Genomic DNA, 18,888 nt, shown 5'->3' on the forward strand with positions numbered 1-18,888 from the left:
TAACCGTTCAAAGGAAAAAAAAACATCCACAAACTGACCACTACAGGAACAGTGATCCTCTCCTCATAGGAAAAAGACATTTAACAGAATAATGGTTTCCTGAGGGGGGAAAAAAAGAGAGTACTAAAAAAGGACCAGTGGTTTTTGGTGAAGGAATTGTTGATGGAAGGGGTAGGAATTTTGTTGCGGAGAGGTTGGTTTCGTTTTTTTCAGGAAAAGGAAAACCTGAAAATAGGGGTGGAGAGGGACCAGTCATACAGATTTTTTTTTTTTTTAATTTTCTGTAATTGTTTTCTGAATTGTTAGCTGAGCTAATCAGAGCTTTGTTTGTCCAGGTATTTCTAGAACATGATTGAAATACAGTTAAATATTTGTGAAAGCCACAATTTCCAAAGAATTCATAGTAAAAATGGCAAGAAGAAAGTCTAAATTAATTAGAATAATTATTCATTGTGAATTATTCATGCAGCATTAGTTATCTCCTGCACACACACTCTTCAACCATATAAACCCTCTCAAATCTAGATGGACATTTTCCAGGAGACTTGTAGTATTTCAGAACAGAAAATAGTGTAAAAAATTCCTAGAAAATACTTCACATATAGAAACATCCCCAAAAAAGAGTAAGCCCCCAGATACATTCATTCAGATGATAAAAGGAAGAAGTTAGTCTCACCCTTCCTGTTCTGGCATGAAATAACACAAAGTGGAAGCTCTTTCCTAGGAATTTGCCTCAAGAGCAAGGCTACCATACTACCACAGTTGTTGAGCATCACAATAGCTTATGAGATAACTAAAAAAACACACAAACAAACAGCACACAACCAAAAAGGAAAGTATAATTCTAACATTTTCTTGCCCAAAAAGTTATTAATAAAACAAAATTCTGAGCTGGTTCACCATTTCTAAAAACTACAGTCAAACAGAATTAATATAAAGAAAGAATCTGTTTCTTATCTCCTAGATAAAAGCACTAGGCCTATATACATATTCTAGTCAAACAGCCAACATGGAAGTACCATACAATTTTTCAATTTTTTTTCCAAAGAATAATCCCAACAACTTGCTTTCTTAATAGGGAAAGCTTTCTTTCTAGGGAAAGCTTGAAAATATTTGTGTAAAGGAGCACAGGTAGTTTGGAAATCCCAGCAGCAACATACACAGCAACAAACAACATTAAAGCTTTTGCTTGTTGTTCTTTTTTTTTCCCCAAATCCATCTTCTGGCAAACAAAACACCATCCACATCTGGCAGCATGCCAGTTATGGTAGATGTCACACTGGTTGACAAGATTTACCAAAATGTTCAGTGCATGAATACTTTACATTAACTATCAGGACAAGGACAGCTGCTTATTCTGAACCAAACTCTTCAGGTTCACTAGAAGAACAAAGTGTCTGGAAAGCAGGAGAGAAAGAAAAAAAAAACCACCCAATGCTATTATTTTAAAAGAAAAGGGAAAAGACAAGGATGGACAAAAATGAGGCAAACAATACCTTGGTGAAGGTCTCCAGGAAGAACAGAACTTTATTATATTGTAGAAGCAGAACATTGCCTTATGTAAAAGAAGTAAGCACAAACACTGTTTATAACCCTTCTTCCTCTCTAATGGTTTCTTCCTATTAATAGAATACTTCAATTTAAACAGGCTGTATAAACACTGGATTCACCTGACTACTGAATCAAAGAACAACTACTTTTTTTGATTAAAAAAAGTAGAAAAAAAAAAAAGCAGACTCATTAACATCTGCTGGGTGGACCAAGACCCACCGTTGTGCAAAGCCTGTCACATAAAAGGTTGCAGAGGAAGAGTCATACAACACTGCAAAACAAGATTATTAAAAAAAAAAAAAAAATATTATACTGAAAAGGCTAAAGTGTGACCGATAGATAAAGACCGCCCAACTACCTGTCTGGAGCATTCACATATAAATATTGTTATTAAAATCCTTAAATCTCTTTTGGAGTTTCTTCACAAGGTCTGAGAGCAAAGAAGCAGCAAGATTATCTCCAACTTTTGCCACAGAACCTGCTCTAAGAGCTAGCTCAAAGAACCATAGTACTAAGCTTAGCAAAGTGTTAAAAATATTCCTCAGCAGTCTATAAAAAATTTCCTCCTATACCCATTAACATTTTCACACAACACTGTGTATTTTTTCTGAATCCCTGTTGCATGTAAACAGGAAGCTCAAGCAGAAGCATTCGACTTAGAATTGTGTATTCAGAGCAAATGCTGGATTCAGCAGAGAAATCATGAAGAACCAGGCCTTTTTTTTCCCCCCCTTTTCTAATTAACTGAGCTTTTGAATACCATTAGCAGCTCTAGAGGCACCATAATTTTATTACTCCTTAAGAAAGATCTACAGAAATAGAAAAAGTAGATGCACAATTTCAGATGAGAAAGGTACATCAGTGTAACCACACCAGGAAAAAACCAAGTCCCAAAACACAAATGTACTGTGAAGGCAGTGTGTGCCCACCTCTCCCACAAGAGTACACAGGAAATCCAAACTGTGGTTTCCCATTTCTGACACAACCAAGCTACCACACTGCTGGCACCCCAGTTCACACCCAAGCTGCCCTCCAGCACACTGGCAGATTTTTAAAATTTTTTTTTCTGTTTTTTTTACTATTACTCATGTTATACACATCCACTTTTCTTTTTGTTGATCAAGTATATTTCCCCCACCCCACCAAGCCCTTCAAGTTCAATTTTACAGGAATCTTTTGTCCAGCTTTCCCAAAATTTCATCACACACCACACTATTTTGGGGGTTTTCCCCTGACTGAGAAGGCACTACTGTAAATGTAAGAAATACTGTTTGAAGTTTATGTTATTATATAGAAGACTTTTGATAACAGTCCAAGTTATACAACTAAGCACTACTTCTAGAAAATACAAAAATGTGTCTAGCTTATCTCTTTCCAGCACTGAACTGAGCTCTGAGAAGACATGGAAATTGGAGCCAGTAGCCATTAGCTTCTAGCAACTGATCCAGGTCAAGTCAGTTGGAACAACTTATTTAAGTCCAAAAACAAGTAGCTTTTGTATTAAAAGAAATAGATACTTTTCTATAAATACAAATTTCTGTAGCTAACCCAAACAGACAATAAACATGAAACAGAGATCATTTTAATTCTTGAGAGCCAGTCAAAAATGTCTAATTTTGGCTGCTCATATTAGGAAAAAAAAAAAAAGAAATTATTCCATTTTAAATTGTCCAAGGGGCAGCGGGAGGAAGCATAGGGATTTGTTTGGTTTTGTAGCACAAGTGACAAATTCCTATTCACTTGGACTTGACTGAAACACACTATCCTTATTCACCACCTCTTCTTTAGACAGTTTTTGATTTAGAAGAACCACTGTCTCTGATGAAAGGATGTTAATTATAATTCCAACATTTTTTCACTCTGAAACCTATTTTTTCCCAAAACAGATACCTGTTCCTAAACAAAGCATGGGTGCAGCAGAATGTTCAGTGATGCACTCCAATACTGTTTCTAGGCATGCAGTCCCACAATCAAGCTTAGAAGAACAGCAGTTCTGAACTACACAAATATCAGCAAATTCAGGTTTAATCTGTGACTAATGTCATTTGGCTTAAAGTAAATTCATTATGCTCAAATCTATTGTTGAACTGATAAGAGATGAAGTATTTTATTTTCCAGACTCGTACCCTGAATTTTCTGTAGGCTTCAGAAGCTGTGACCAAATAAAAAGCTTATTAACACTGTAAATAAAAAGCTAAGTGGATCTAACAAAACTAAATTAAATAAAACTAAACCTGAAAGTGTCCTGTCTTTCAGTTCTTCCCTATACCTAAAGGAAGTTTTACCAAGTTTTACTTTTCCTGCCCTTTAGGACTACCATACATGAAATCTGTCTGGAATTCAGGCAAAGCAGAGCTTGTTCCAAAACACACAACTGATCTGTGATTTTCAGACTGGCCATTAACCACCATTTCCAGATAAATGTTCACTTTATGCCAGCACATTGAAAACCAAGGTGAAAGATTAAGGGATTGGTTCTGGTTATAAGCCACTGAAGCAAGGCCAGCTTGAAACACCCTGCCAGGTAAACACACTCAGAATCCAGCAGGATTCTTGAAGTATAAGCAGAGCCCTAAGATACCAGAAACAACCTAATTTTTTTTTAAATATAGCAGTCACATTTTTGTAAAAGGTAAAAAAAAATTATGTTTTTTATAAATTACATGTCTCAAAGGTCATATTTGCAAGAATAAGTTAGTTGTTTAAAAGACTTTAAGGATGAAAGGGAACCAAAAGTCTTATCTCTCTCTATGAAAGAATTTTTGTTCTTGAGGGAACAAAGTAATACTTCTATATGTAAAATTGTTAAAGTACAAGAATGAAACCAAGACATTCCATTCTTGCATCAGCCAAGTGTCCCACAAACCTAAAAGCAAAACCCACTTGGAACTGATGCTGGCATTTGGTTTGCCAGAAGCAAGAATTTCAGGCTGACATGACTACCACCCATATTGTATCTGGAGACTTCTTCAACAAATACTTAACCGAAATCCTTTGTTTCCTCTTGCCCCAGAGTCTTCCATTTAATTTCATAGTTACAGGTAACAAAAGCCACTGATTATCATAAAATAATAATTAACTTCAAATAAGGATTTTAGTGCCTGGAAGTGGAATTATTCAGAGATCTGCACAGTCCTACCAGAGCATCACATTATTACCACGTTTCATTAAATAAGATTCCAGCAGATGTGCAAAAATAATAAGCCTGACTATCACTTTTTGAATGTCAAGCATGTCAGGCAATGGCCTTGGGTAAAAAAGGTTCCCAGAAGCAAGAGAAGAATTATGAGTAAGAATGAAAACACTGCAAGCTTCTAAATATCTCCCTAGAAAGAAGCATATCAAATGGTTCCAGCCAAAGCCAGAGCCAGGAATACTAACAAGTTAAAATATTACTTAAGAAGAAAAGGTACAAGAAATAGAAACACTGGAACCAGGAAAGACTGAGGGTCCAGATCTCCTGCCTCATAATGTCATATTTTAACTCTCAGTTAAATGGATAAAATTACAAGCTGAAACCTAAAAGCAATGAGGTGCTTTTACCTTTCTGTCATAACACATTTATCTCCAACAGGGAAATACAAAACATTAAAAAGGAGACTGACTCACTGCTGAAATAGGAAATACAGCAAAAAAAAATTAAGTGAGTCAAGCCTACAAGACTGAAAGAGTGGCATCTTTCTTGGTGTCACAAAAAAAGCTCAGCTATTACAAAAGTGCATTAAAATAATGAAAGCACAGGAAAATGTCTAATCTAGAAGCAGTGCTCATTATGTAACATTCTGGTACAGACACAGAATGGAAGGTTAAACAATATTACATTGTAATGACAAATTTTATAAATGTCTCACTGAATTTCACAGAAGCAGCATGGTTCCATGCACTGCTGAGCCCCAGCAGTTTTACATGGTAAAATCAGTAAGTGTAACATATGCAAAGAACAAAACTTCACGATCAGAAGCTGACACACATACATGGATAACAACAGATAACAAAAGGCAAAGGTGCACATGCAGAGCAGATAAGGTCAAGAATCTCAACCTTAATTCACAGGTTAGAGAAATGTGGGAAAAATAAGGCTGGGGGAGATTACACTGCTCTCCTAATTACAATTCACAGTTACACATCCTTCATCTACACAAAAATAAATGTCTAGTCTTAATGCAAATGACATTCATTTCATCGAGATGCTAAGTTAGTACCAAGCACATCACTTCTGATTTTGTGTGAAATACCATCCATGCATCCTGACACATCACAGCTGAGTACAGCTACATGCAGGGGTGGGAGGAAAAGCCATGCAGTTTGCAGACACTTTTCACCCAGGAAGACAGTACAAATGGATACTTTTCTCCAATTTGCATTGAACTTTGTAGTACTGTCCGGCATATGGAAAATTAACAATCTATTTAAAACATTACAACTGGATGCTATAATGATTTCTTTCCAGTCAGAAGTGAATACTAGACTGGCAGTGAGTAAAACTTTTACAAAAGGTCTGCTAGACAGCTTTATTATCATGCACAAACCACCACATTAAGTTCACGCTCAAGTGCTTGCTCTAAAACTAACATTACAAATCCCACACTTTAATTTGCATAAGAGCACAAGCTACATCATCTATACCCACAGCCTGACAAATTTGGTGGCCTTCTATGATGGGCTTACAGCTGTGGTGGATAAGGGAAGGGCAAAAACTATCATCCACCTTGTGTAAAGCATTTGACATTGTCCTGCATAACACCCTTGTCCAAACTTGGAGAGACGTAGATTTGATGGATGGACCACTCCATGGATAAAAAATTGCCTGGATGGTCACATTAAAAGACTTGCAGTCAACAGCTCAATGTCCAAGTGGAGAGAAGTGACGAGTGACAATCCCCAAAGGTCAGTATGGTGACAGCTCGGACAGCAACATGGACAGTGGGATCAAGTGCCCCCTCAGCAAGTTTGCTGACAACACCAAGCTGTGTGGTGCAGCTGACACGCTGGAGGAAGGGGATATCATCCAGAGGGATCCTGACAGGCTTTACAGGTGGGTGTGTGAGAACCTCATGAAGTTCAACAAGGCCAAGTGCAAGGTGCTGCAGCAGGGTCACAGCAATCTCAAGCACAAAGACACAGTGAAGAATGGATTGAAAGCAGCCCTGGAGAGAAGGGCTTGAGAGTGCTGCTGGACAAAAAGCTGGACATGAAGCAACAGTGTGTGCCAGCAGTCCAGAAAGTCAACCACATCTTGGACTGCATCAAAGAGATGTGACCAGCAGGTCAAGGGAGGTGATTCTTCCCGTCTGCTCTGCTCTCATGAGATCTTACCTGGAGTACTGCAGCCAGCTCTGGGGCTCCCAGCACAAGACAGATGTGGATCTGGAATGAATCCAGAGAACCAGTTGACCACACAGCTGGTGCACCTCTCCTACAAACACAGACTGAGAGAATTGGGGCTGTTCAGCCTGGAGAAGAGAAGGCTCTGGAGAGTTCTTAGAGCAGCCTTCCAGTATGTAGGGGGTGCTTACAAGAAGGCTAGAGAGGGACATTTTAGAAGGGCATATAGGGACAAGATGGGGGAATGGCCTTAAGATGAAGGTGTGTACAGTTAGATTAGATATTAAGAGGAAATTCTTTATTTTGAGGGTGTTCAGGCACTGGATCAGGCTGCCCAGAGAAGTTTTGGATTTCCCATCCCCGAAGGTGTTCAAGACCAGGCTGGATGAGGCTCCAGGTAGAAGGCTTCCTGCCCTTGGCAGGGGGATTGGAATGATATGATCTTTAAGGTCCTTTCCAGCCCTAACCACTCCATTATCTTTGATTCTGCAATTAAGGCCCTGTGCCAGTGCTTACCTGCATTGATTTGATTGCCTATTTTTAACTGAGGTGCACTACAGAACCTCTGCCTTAACTGTACTAAAAACTACAATTCAGCAGCAGTGTGAGTCAGACTTGTTTTGCTAGGAAGAGTTGTGCCAGAATGCTCTCCTAGCAATGTCTTTGATCTTTCTCTCAACTGCAAACCCCTTCTGACCATTCTCTCCCTTTTCTCTCCATGAGGCTTCAGAACCTGAGCCAGGCACTGGAGAATCTGTGAGATCCACAGCATATTTGAGAGGGAAGGTCACTCTGCACCTATAAACTACTCTTTACTCAACACTTGGGGAACACTCTTTTTCTAAAATCTTCCTCACTCCAGTTTTCCTATCAACAGCCTGTTTTTGCAGTACAGCATCTGAGAGCTGATGTTAACAGATGATGATTAGATGATGGCCAAGATTTGACTTTTCTTGCAATGTTACTGCAGAATGCAATGCCCTCCCCTCCACTTCTCAAAATGCAAGGGTACAGCACCAGAAGTCACACTGCAAGTACATAACAGAGCACACAAAAGCAGTATCCATGGCTGCCAGAAAAAATGTCATTTGCATAACCAGTCATGAGGAAAGTATTTGTCAAAAAGATACATTATTTTCCTGATGCCAATCTCAAAATGCAAAAATGTAAGCTGCTTATCAGTATCAGCAGCACTGATTTGATTGAATGTATTGGAAAGGACACAGAAATGTGAGTCATTCACTGAACAGGTATCCCATAACTGTATAGAAGACTTCTGAAGCAGAAGTTTGTTGCTGAAGGCATTTTTTTTCATTTTGAAGACAGAAGCTGCTTGATGACCATGTGAAAAATGCAATTAAGTTCTCTAGTTTTATGACACACATTTAAGCCAAACTTTAAAATAGTTTAAACAATACAGATGAAGTTTCTGTATGATTCAGTCCTCGGGGATTGAGAACAGTTGATGAAACAGTTACAAAAGGCATTACAGTTCCTCAGTGTGGGACTGGAGAATGTGTTATGGCTACACTGTGTTACTTCCTTGCAGAGGAGTCAAACACAGCCTTAGTTTCACTTGGAAAGTGATGCCCTAAGGAACTGGCAAAGATGCTTGTGTATCAGTCAATGAAAAAGAACATCTGTCCTTTCTCAAGAAAGAAAAAGACAGCAAAGGAAATGGCACTTTTACCTAAAAGTAAGCCAGATAATTTTCAATATGCGAAGTCATCTTTCCTTAAATGTCATGTACACACACTGTCAGTTCAGGTTTATTAAAGTTTTTTTGTGAAACTGGAATGACGTTCAAAATGCCTGATAAGAATTACAGTCATCTGTCATTGCTATTAACTAGCATTTTAAAACACTGTCTGTCACAAATAGGAGAGATTAATTAAAAAAATTCACATTAATATAAATAAAAAACCCAAAGAAAACCCCACAAAAAAACCCGAAACACACACACACAAAAAAAAAACCAAAACCCCACCCAAACTAATATATCCATAGCAAAATAAAATGCAAAGTCTTTGCAGATGCACACATTTAAGTTGTCAATACCTGAAAACCTGCTAATGAAACCATGAACAGAAAGTTGCTTTTGCACTACACAAGCAAAATTCAATACTGGGGATCCAGATGACTCCTCAAGAAATGAAAGCAATTACAATTTAACACCACCTGTACATATCACCTGTAAGTCAAAGAAAGGTAACAAAAGCAACGTGTATCTTGATGCTGACAAACAATGTACCTCTTTATAACAATGAAGGTCTTGAGTTAAATGAGATTAAATACAATTATAACCAAAATCAAAAGTGACCATAGCTGTCCAATGCCTGTCTGCTAAGCATTTATAACAAATAGTCCAGCATATACTTGTAACTCATTTTTATAATGCCCTTGGGTAACAACTCTGAAGCTGCAGATTACCTGAGAGCAAAACATTGATTGTCTGTCGCCAAGCTTTCTCCTAGGAAATGTGATTGATTTAACTAAACTCCAGGAACACATTAAGTTTTTGGGGAAGTGTGTGGGGAAACCAAGAAACCTGCATATCCCTGACAACAATCTCATTGATTGATGACACAATTAGCGTCCCAGTCCAAACTACAAATATATAAAGGACTTATTTAACAATGGAGTCAATACTACTGCACCTACAACACCACATTTGATTCACAATTGTCAAAAAGCATCATGGCAAAAGATGTAAGAGCAACAAGCAAGGTCATAGCCTATAGCCCAGTGATGAAAAACAAGGGATTGAGTAGACCAAATGCCCGCTCCTTTTATTTCTTCAAAGTGTTAAACTTTAGTACTAGACATTAAGTGGTTTTCCAAAGAAGTGAAAAGCCCAATCCCTAATTAGAATGAAGGACCTAAGCACAGGACTCTTAAGCCCAAGCTGTTCTATGAATACCCCCTTCACCTTTTTAACAAATTAGCTTTCATGAATTTCATTTCCCAACCCCAAAGAACTGGGAAAAAAAAGGTATCCAAAGCCTCAAAAACATAATGTGAGAAAAAAAAAATGTGAGGGGAAAAAAAAACCATAATGTGAAGCCCTGCTTCACACTAGTGATGAATATTTTAAAAATCCTTCAACTATATGTCAAATAACTTTTTCCAGACACATAATTATTTATTGTAAGGTTCAAAGACAAACTCAATAAGGCAGTGAGAATAGGTATTATCAGATGCTGAATCTCAGTTTACACAAATGTAAAGTAACATCCATTTTCCTTTCCACCAGCTCTAAGAAGTTACAGTATTTTCCTGTCAAGGATAACTCTTACTTTAAGAGTCTTACTTGACATTCCCAGGTCAACACTTCCAGCAGAAAGCAAAGAAAAAATATGCAGAGTAGAGAAAGTTAATCAAATAGTAATCTTGTTTTAGAAGTACACATATGAACACAAAGTTTTGAGCAAATATGACAAAAAGATTCAAAAGAGTGAAAAAAAGGATCTGATTTAGGTGCCTTACTCTCCTCAGTAAGTCAAAAGGACTTTCAGAAGTTGCTTTTACAGAAAAAGAATCTCTGTATTACAGGCCTTGTTTTGTACATCTTTTCAAAGGCTTCTTGTCTAGAATGCAGTTTGCTGGATAATTGAGGCATGTACAATGCCTTCTGACCTCTCTCGTGTCTGTTTGGCCTTTTCCACTGATGAAAGAAACCGAACTTTATTTTATTTATTTCCACTCTTGGAGATGTGCATTCTTAAACTGATCCATTTTCTGAAACAATTCTCACATAAGTGTAGGTGGCATAAATTTAGAATCCTACACAACTTTACTCTTCCCTCACTTAAGAAATCAGAACCTAATTTGAAAGTGCAGGATCATAGAAATATCTTCATTTTTGAAGCTACCAGTACATTAAATACTTCAAAGAGCAAAACTGATAAAGATAAATAAAAGCATCAAGCTCCCACAGGCTACAACTTCAACATTTCTTCTGATTTTTATCTCCTCATTGATAGACACAGTGGCCAACAAGTATTCAGCATACCTGCTCCAACCTCTTTTTCTTCTTCTTCGATGTTGTTTTTGATGCTGTCATACTCTTCATCAATTGCCTGGTTGCCACGCATTTGAGACAGAATTCTGCGTGCCCTCTGAGTCTGGCCTTTCTGAATGAGCCAGCGGGGACTTTCGGGAAGAAACAGGAACCCAAGAAACTGTATAACTGCTGGTACAGCCGACAGGCCCAGCATGTACCTGGAAATAAATAAGAAAATAGATAAATATCTACTATTTGCCTACAAAAATACAATATGAGAAGATTCAGTTACAGCTAGTCAAACTGTATTTACAGATCAAATCTCCCACTCCTCATATTCTCTCTCACTGTAAGTTAAGGGGGCGAGGATCATATTCTGTGGGTATTTTAGAAAACGTGATCTCTCCTTCATTTCCAGGAAATCTCAGGGACATGGTGACTATTCTGCCACCACTGACTCTAGTATCACTGGTCCTGAGGACACTAAGTTAGACTAAATAAAAAGCCTGAAATATTACACTGGTTTGGAAACTGATAAATCCTACAGTGACAATAATCAACAGAAAGAGAAAGCAAACGCATGGAGAAAACCAAGCATTGTTGATGACAAGGATGAGACTGAAATCCTGCTGTTTCATCAACATATTAAAAACAAACAAACAACAAAAAACAGCTGGAGAACAATGCATATTTGGTCAGTAGTACATACACATAGACACATTTACCAGTTTTCATTTTGAAAATTTCTGACTATAAGCAGAAACACTGAAAAATGTTCATTTCACCAGCACAGTAATTTACATGAGATCTTTCAGAGAGACTGCTTTTAAATCTTCAGTCAGATGCAGTGTGAGGTTTTAAATCAAAACTGCATTTTAGATGCCCAAGGGCTACTATTTACAGCATTAAGGCTATTTCTCTACTCAACAGACAATTACCACTGGTAAAAGCACAGTTATGCTTCCAAGGATCTGCACTGACACCTGTGGCAACACTCAAGCAGGGTTATTTGCTCCATCCAAAGTAGGGTAAAAGGCTGTGGAAGACAAGCACACCACCAATTTTCATGGGTGGCTCTGGTCTACACACATCACATTGTTATATTTCTTCAATAAAACAATAAAAGGATAAAAAGAATTGCAGCACAATGTATAATTTTGTTCTGCTTTTTAAATCTGACCTTTTCCCATTTACACTCACCCAGATTCTTTTCACTTTCATTAAAGATTAAACAGTGCTGGTGTACATTATTGCAGTTATCACAGGTTTCACATCAGTGGCTATAGTCATTAAAACACCTCCAGAAACCACTCCCTCTGAATATAGAGGTAGCCTGTACTCATAAATAAATTCATACCTTGACATCAGTCAAGAGATTAAGGAGATTTGCTAGTCTCTCCTCTAGCTCCTCTCTCCATACCCCAGGATGCATTCTTTCACAGGTGATTCTGCAGCCTCTTACCTGGATCTTTTTATAAAGCATTCATCGAATTGCTAATTGAGTAGAAAGGAGAGAACTATTATTGAAAACCTTTTGTTTTCAGGGCAATGAACCAAATGCACTTGTCAAGTCCAAATGCATTTTGAGTAAAAAATGGAAAAATACTTTTTTAGAGGCATTTGTGGATTTAACGAAGAAAAACATGGGCAGTACAACAGGCAGAAAAATGGAGAATGGTAAAAAGAATACACAAAAGGCAATGCAAAGAGGATGGCCATCCCAGGACAATGAGCATTCAGACCAGTCTTCCCATCCCCAGCTGAGCCCTCAAGTTCTTCTTAAAATCAGTCAAAATTTCCATAGGTCATACAAGCAAAATTTGGTCTAGAAAGAGCTCAGTTACCAGCTCTCTTTTTTTGGTAACACTTTAAAAATTATATAGCTCACTGTTAGTTAAAAAAGAAAAGCATAAGAAAGAAAATAAATTCAAACCATAACGTCAGTGGAAGGCTTATTAGCTGAGTAGTCTTCAGTCAACATATCTAACAGTGTCACTAATCCACTAATGTTCTCATTCCTCATTTACTAATGCTCTCATTCATTAATGGCCTCATTTATTCCTACACTTTTCCTTCTCCACAAACATTTTGGTAGCTGTGCACTAAATACATAGACCATTGAAACGCACCGAATTGTAGATTCGATATCTTTATTGGAGTGATATATAGAAAGCCTTTTCTATTTCAAATGTAGAGTAAAACAAACTCATAGAGATTAAAAACAAATGCTGTCAAAGTGCATGCCAAAGTATGTTTTCATGCATCTAAGTATGCAGATTTAGTCCTTCAGTCTCCTGTTGCTTAAATTTCTGCTCCTCCAAAGCCCTTCAGTCACTTAAATGCAGCAGAGCCTCCAGAACTAAGCAGTTGGGTGCCTGCAATCATCTTAGGAGGCAAAATCAATCAAGGCTCCTGAAAGTTTGATTCATACCAGTTGGACTCTATTGGATTTTTTATCACAGGCAAGACAACAAAGAAACATACAGACAGTGCTCCCTCACTGAAGTTAGCTTCCAATCTGCAAAATTCTGGTCCAAGTTGAGTAAAAAGAGCAGGCCAGAAGGAAAACATTTAGTTGAGAGGGAACATCCATTGCAAGTTCTAGAGTTGATGTAATTTTCAGAGCAAGCCATTTTGATATAATCAATTTAGAGTAAAAGCAGGCAATTTTAGACATTTCACACAGCGAGCCAGCTTTCAGAAATCTAATATATTTCTTTCCTATACAGATTACAAGACTTTGTGTTTGAAGCCAGATGTCTAGCAGACCTGAAAAAATCCAGCATGAAATTTAATAAGTCTGCTGTAACATTTCTCCTTCTCTGACATACTGCTGCAATACTATTAAGATGGCATTAGCAGGGTTTATAAAGCTAACCTAAGGGTCACGTTAAATATTTGTTTTCTTTGGTTTATTTTAATTTAATATCCAGCATTTCCAAGAATAAGCAGAGCCAAGAAAAATTAAAATTCCTTACTGTTTGTTGCAGCACTCCTGTGCTTAGCCACTCAGTCAGTCAGTAAGAGATACAATAATTGCTGCAATGTTCCTTCTTATATGTAATGACTCAGGGGTAGACATTTGTGATTTCTCTCCACGCGTTTGCTGGCCATTCCTTTCAGGTGACAGACCATCTGTACTTTTCCCTGCTCAGCCTTAGTTTGCAATACACTAGCTGAAGATGGTGAACTAGTACACCATCCTCAATTAACAGCTCCAGCATTGCAGCTGGAATACTTGGAGACCTCATCACTGAGGTGGTAGCCTGTTTCTTCACTCCACTCAATCCAACAGAGCAGTACTTGGCATATACATAAAACACAGCATTACTGCAAAAGTCACCCAGCATGTGCCAGCAGGCTGCAGAAACGATTGCTCTTCACTACTCCACACGCCATGCTGCACTAGGACTACAACTACAAGGGAAAGCCACAAACCAGGAACAACAATAGATCACTAAGAGAGGTCGCACAACTGGAGCACGTAACGTAGAAGAGGCTGAGAGAAATGGGTTTGTGCTGCCCAGAAAATATGTATTTATTATTTTATAACATAAGCTTTTAACTCTAAATTTATGCTCCTTCAATTCTGATAGATTACCACTGCTCAGATTAAGAATATTCAAACTTCACCTTTATCTTGCACATACAGCATATTACTTACTGGAAATTTGCCTTTTGAAAAATCAGCATGTAATTATTGTAAATGCAAAAGGCAAGCTACCTTCATAAACATCATGAAAATCATTCATGCTTGTGATACATATTTATTATTCTCCCACTTTAAAGTTTAGCAAAGTCAAAAAATCTGAGCATACTGTGAATATTAAGCTTAAGCAAAAGCAGTAGGGATCTGTTTTGGCAAGATTTAATTATTGAAGTTCCATTTTAGTATACAGTTTTACCACTTTCTATGTAAATTCTGTTTTACCAAAAAGAATTATAATAGCTGTCAACCAAATCAGGACTATGGCAGCTTGCTTTTAGCAAGGAAGGCTCACAAACCTCCATCCATCCTTCGCGAGGTAGCTGAAGATCCCATCGACAACGCTTGCGAAAAACTGCCCTCCAGTGATGAAGAGAGTGTTAATGGTGACTAATCTGCCTCGTAAGTGCGGTGGAGCCACTTCTGCAATGTACACTGGCACAGTCATAGATGCTACACCTACAAGAATAAATTCAGTTAGAGTTACAAAATCGAAAGAGATACTACATTGTTTTTTTCATCGTAAAATACTATTTTGGGTTTGGCTGAGACAGAGTTCATTTTCTTCACAGTAGCTAGTATAGGGCTATGTTTCATATTTGTACTGGAAGCAGTGTTAGCTATTCAGGGATGTTTTCTTTATTCCTTACACAGAGTCAAGGCCTGTTCTGCCTCTCACCCCACCCCACCGGTGAGGCTGGGGGCACACAAGTAGATGTGAGAGGACACAGCCAGGACAGCTGACCCTTACCAATCCAAGGGATATTCCAGACTACATGGCATCATGCTCAACATACAGAGCTAGGGGAAAAGGAGGACATTCAGAGTTGTGGAGTCTGTCTTCCCCAACAGCTGTAACACATGATGGAGCCCTGCTCTCCTGCAAATGGCTCAACACCTGCTTGCCCATGGGAAGTGGTGAATGAATTCCTTGCTTTGCTTTGCTCGTATGCGTGGCTTTTGCTGTACCTCCTAAACTGTCTTTATTCTAACCAATGAGTTTTCTCACTTTTACTCTTCCCGTTCTCTCCCTCACCCTACCAGCAGGGAGTGAGCGAGCAGCTACACAGGGCTGAGTTTCTGACCAAGGCTGGGCATGACAAGCGGTGACCCAAACTGAGCTGACTTTGGTGCCCAGTAACTGCACAGAAAACCTCTCCTGCCCTGAGTGACCACCCTAACAGCTGGAGCGCAAAGTCATGGACTAAAGGAACTCAATGGACATTTATGGGCACTTTACAGACATTTCACAGGGGTGGTCCATAGACTATGGGAATGATATCTGTGTATTACATCAAAGAATGGGAACGGGGTTCATGGGTAATAAGAATGCATTGCGTCTAGATGGAATAACGGGTGGAGAATGTGCTGGTTTCAGCTGGGGTAGAGTTACTATTCTTCATAGCAGCCAGTACGGGCTATATTTTGGATTTAAACTTAGGACTTCGTGTTTACAAAATTAACTCTATTCAAGGCAAAATCTGCACATACCTAAATGAAATAAGCTGGACAAATTTGATTTCTGACTTTCAAAGGATGGAAACAACGAAAATGCAACTAACAAACTCTAGAAGCATACAAAAAGTAAATGGTTGCTAGCAGCTGTATTGGAATTTCAAGGTTTGATGTAATTATCCAAAGAATAAATTTCTTCAATTCACATTGCATGTACGCTGAAATTAAATAAAAGGATAGATATAACTATAGTTTCGAAAGAAAGAAATGCTATGTTCCAAGTAAGCCCACATAAGTCAAAGTGACTAGCTGAAGACATCAGGTGTTTACAAAACCCTGTTTAAAAAGAACTTCAGCATGGTTTCCACAACCAGAAACAAAACCAAGGCCAAGCATTATTGTTATTATTGTTATTGTGCAATTTCATTACTGTTATAGAACAAATTGTTTCTTGACTTAGTTTAAAAATATTCCATGTGCTATTTCAAGAACAGGTTGGCTGGGCCCTGAGCAACCTGGTCTAGAGAGTGGCCTCCCTGCCAATGCAGAGGGATTGGAACTAGATGATCTTTAAGGTTCCTTCCAATCCAAGCCATTCTGTGATTCAATGCAAAAAAATATCACCATAAGGAAACAACCACAGCTGCTTTTTATTCTGTTATATTTCCTACTAACTAGGCAATGAGTCATTTGTACAAAAGACAGAAATGTCCACAAGGAACACACACAAACTGTAAAAACAGTACAACAGTGTATGAAGAGCACACCTGGGTGCAGCACATGCTTTGGTGGTTGAAATCCCTATTTCCTTTCAAGAACCAACCCTGACAAGTAACAGTGATTTCTTCTGTAGTTAGAAGTGGAAGTACATTGGCAGCAGCCACCCAAAAACCTATTTTGACTGAAGTCAGCTGAGATGCAACTTGAGCACAGTGAGCACAGCCAAGCACCATCAGACACAACACATCTTCCAGCCTGGGGCAGCTCTACCAGCTCCATACAAACAGCCCCACACCAGCACGGGCCAGTGCCAGAGCTCCAGCAAGAAATGGGGTCACCTAAAAGCAAGCACATGACTCTTGAAGCACAGCTATGGTTCCTTGTGTCACAGCAGAAGGGCTTCATCATGGGATGGCAAAGGCTTCAGCTAGCACCCCTCTGCCTGGCTGACTCGCCAAACTAAGAGCACAAAATCATCTTTAGCAACAAGGTTAGCCTGGCAGGACTACTGGAAGCCTCCAAAAGCTCGAGCGAGGAATACAGATTGTTCAATAATAAAATGGCACGAGAAGATCCTTTGTTGTGATAGGTAAACACTCACAGCAGCCTCTCAGCATGATAACCCAGCTCCCAGCAGGGCCTCCCAGGACATGCCAATGCTTCCTCCCTTATCAACTGAGCAACTGGCACAGAATAAAAAAAGGTAAATAACAATGTCAGGGGAAGAATTTATTCAATTTATTAAACCAATTTGCAAAGCCAACCAGAATGCACCATGGAAAGAAGCATTCAAATAGTCCTTTCTGTTTTTGACAGAGAAGTGAATTTTCAAGCCCAGCCCACCATTAGGGGTGTTTCTCTTCCATATTTCATGTCAGTATTTGAAATAATGATGATTAAAGTGATGGAGACTGCACACATATAACAGCCAATCTTTTTGGGAAAGCACAGGCATGTGTCCACTTGCTGCAAACAAAAGCCACCAAGGACCCATGCCAGGCCAGTGGAGCTGAGGGGTGGGGCCCTGCAGCTGTGGCAGCCCTGGCCTAGTGAGGCTGGGCCTTCCTGATCCCCCAGCCACCCCTTTGCCTTGGCCATGTCACCTCTAATGTCCATGCTTGTTCCCCCACTGCGGTGTGGCCATCTTTCCATAGGCTCCTTGGGACTGTATGTTAAGATGTATCTTTGATACACATAATCATGTAGTGAAGCTAATTTGAGAAGTAAAGATGGCAATATCTATATGTGGTTTTTACTGGAAAGCGGTCAGAAAGATGTGCACAACCAAAACCAACATATGCTTTGTAAAAAAGCTACCTTTTACCCCCTTTCAACTCCTAATGAAGACTGATTCTACCAGGACCTGCAGAGGAATCTTGTTCAAAGCATACCAGCCAAAAATGCTTCTCAGGCATCCAAAAAGCAGAGCCACACCATTGTGCAGAGCAGCAGCTCTCACTGATGTTCAGAGCACACCACTAGCCCTGAGACACTGCTAGAACCACTGGTAGCCACAGCTATGACACTTGCCTCTTACAGGTGAAACTAAAACCTGTTGCATAACATAAGCTTGGTATGAAAGTTAACCTGTATTTGTAAAAAGTCTTGAACAAGAGGCGTCATGACAACAGATTTACTGTTTCTGCTGCATTCTTCTCACAAGTTGATGACTACAGGAATAAACAGAGAAAAGGAAGCTTGCACTTGTGCTAGCCAGTGATATCAGCTATTCAGCTGGCATTAATACAATAGCTGAAATTATTTATTATCAAACCTGCAATAAATAGCACTTTTCTCAGGGAAACCTAAGGATTTAGGGTATTAGCTCAAAATCACACACAATTGCTTAGACTGCTAGAAACATGTGAAGATCATCTAGTCTAATCACTGCTCAAGCAGGGGCAGCTAGAGCAGGCTGCCCCAGAACCATGCTCAGTTAGGCCTTGACTATCTCAACATGTGGATCTCCAACCAAAATGACTCTCTAATTCTGCAGCTTCATGCCAGCTTTCTTGCCCTGAGAAATGTGTTCACAATGTTTGCTGTCTAAAACAGCCTTTATGGATTTCTATTCAGACCTTACTTCCTCTACTGTGTGTCCCAAAACCTACAGGTTGAAAACATTCAA

At 39.0% G+C, this 18,888-nt stretch overlaps 1 protein-coding gene across 1 annotated transcript in view; it reads right to left on the reverse strand.

Annotated features, from left to right (window-relative positions):
• The window catches only part of SLC2A13 (solute carrier family 2 member 13), a 142,328-nt gene that overhangs the window by 100,026 nt on the left and 23,414 nt on the right, over positions 1-18,888 (reverse strand). The window contains exons 2-3 of the mRNA XM_053943108.1: positions 14,885-15,044; positions 10,889-11,097 (exon numbers count right to left, since the gene is read on the reverse strand). Coding sequence (XP_053799083.1) covers positions 10,889-11,097; positions 14,885-15,044 — 369 coding nt within the window. The remainder of the gene's footprint in view (positions 1-10,888; positions 11,098-14,884; positions 15,045-18,888) is intronic.

The sequence above is a fragment of the Vidua chalybeata genome, chromosome 5 (genome assembly GCF_026979565.1).
Source record: "Vidua chalybeata isolate OUT-0048 chromosome 5, bVidCha1 merged haplotype, whole genome shotgun sequence".
NCBI lineage: Eukaryota > Metazoa > Chordata > Aves > Passeriformes > Viduidae > Vidua > Vidua chalybeata.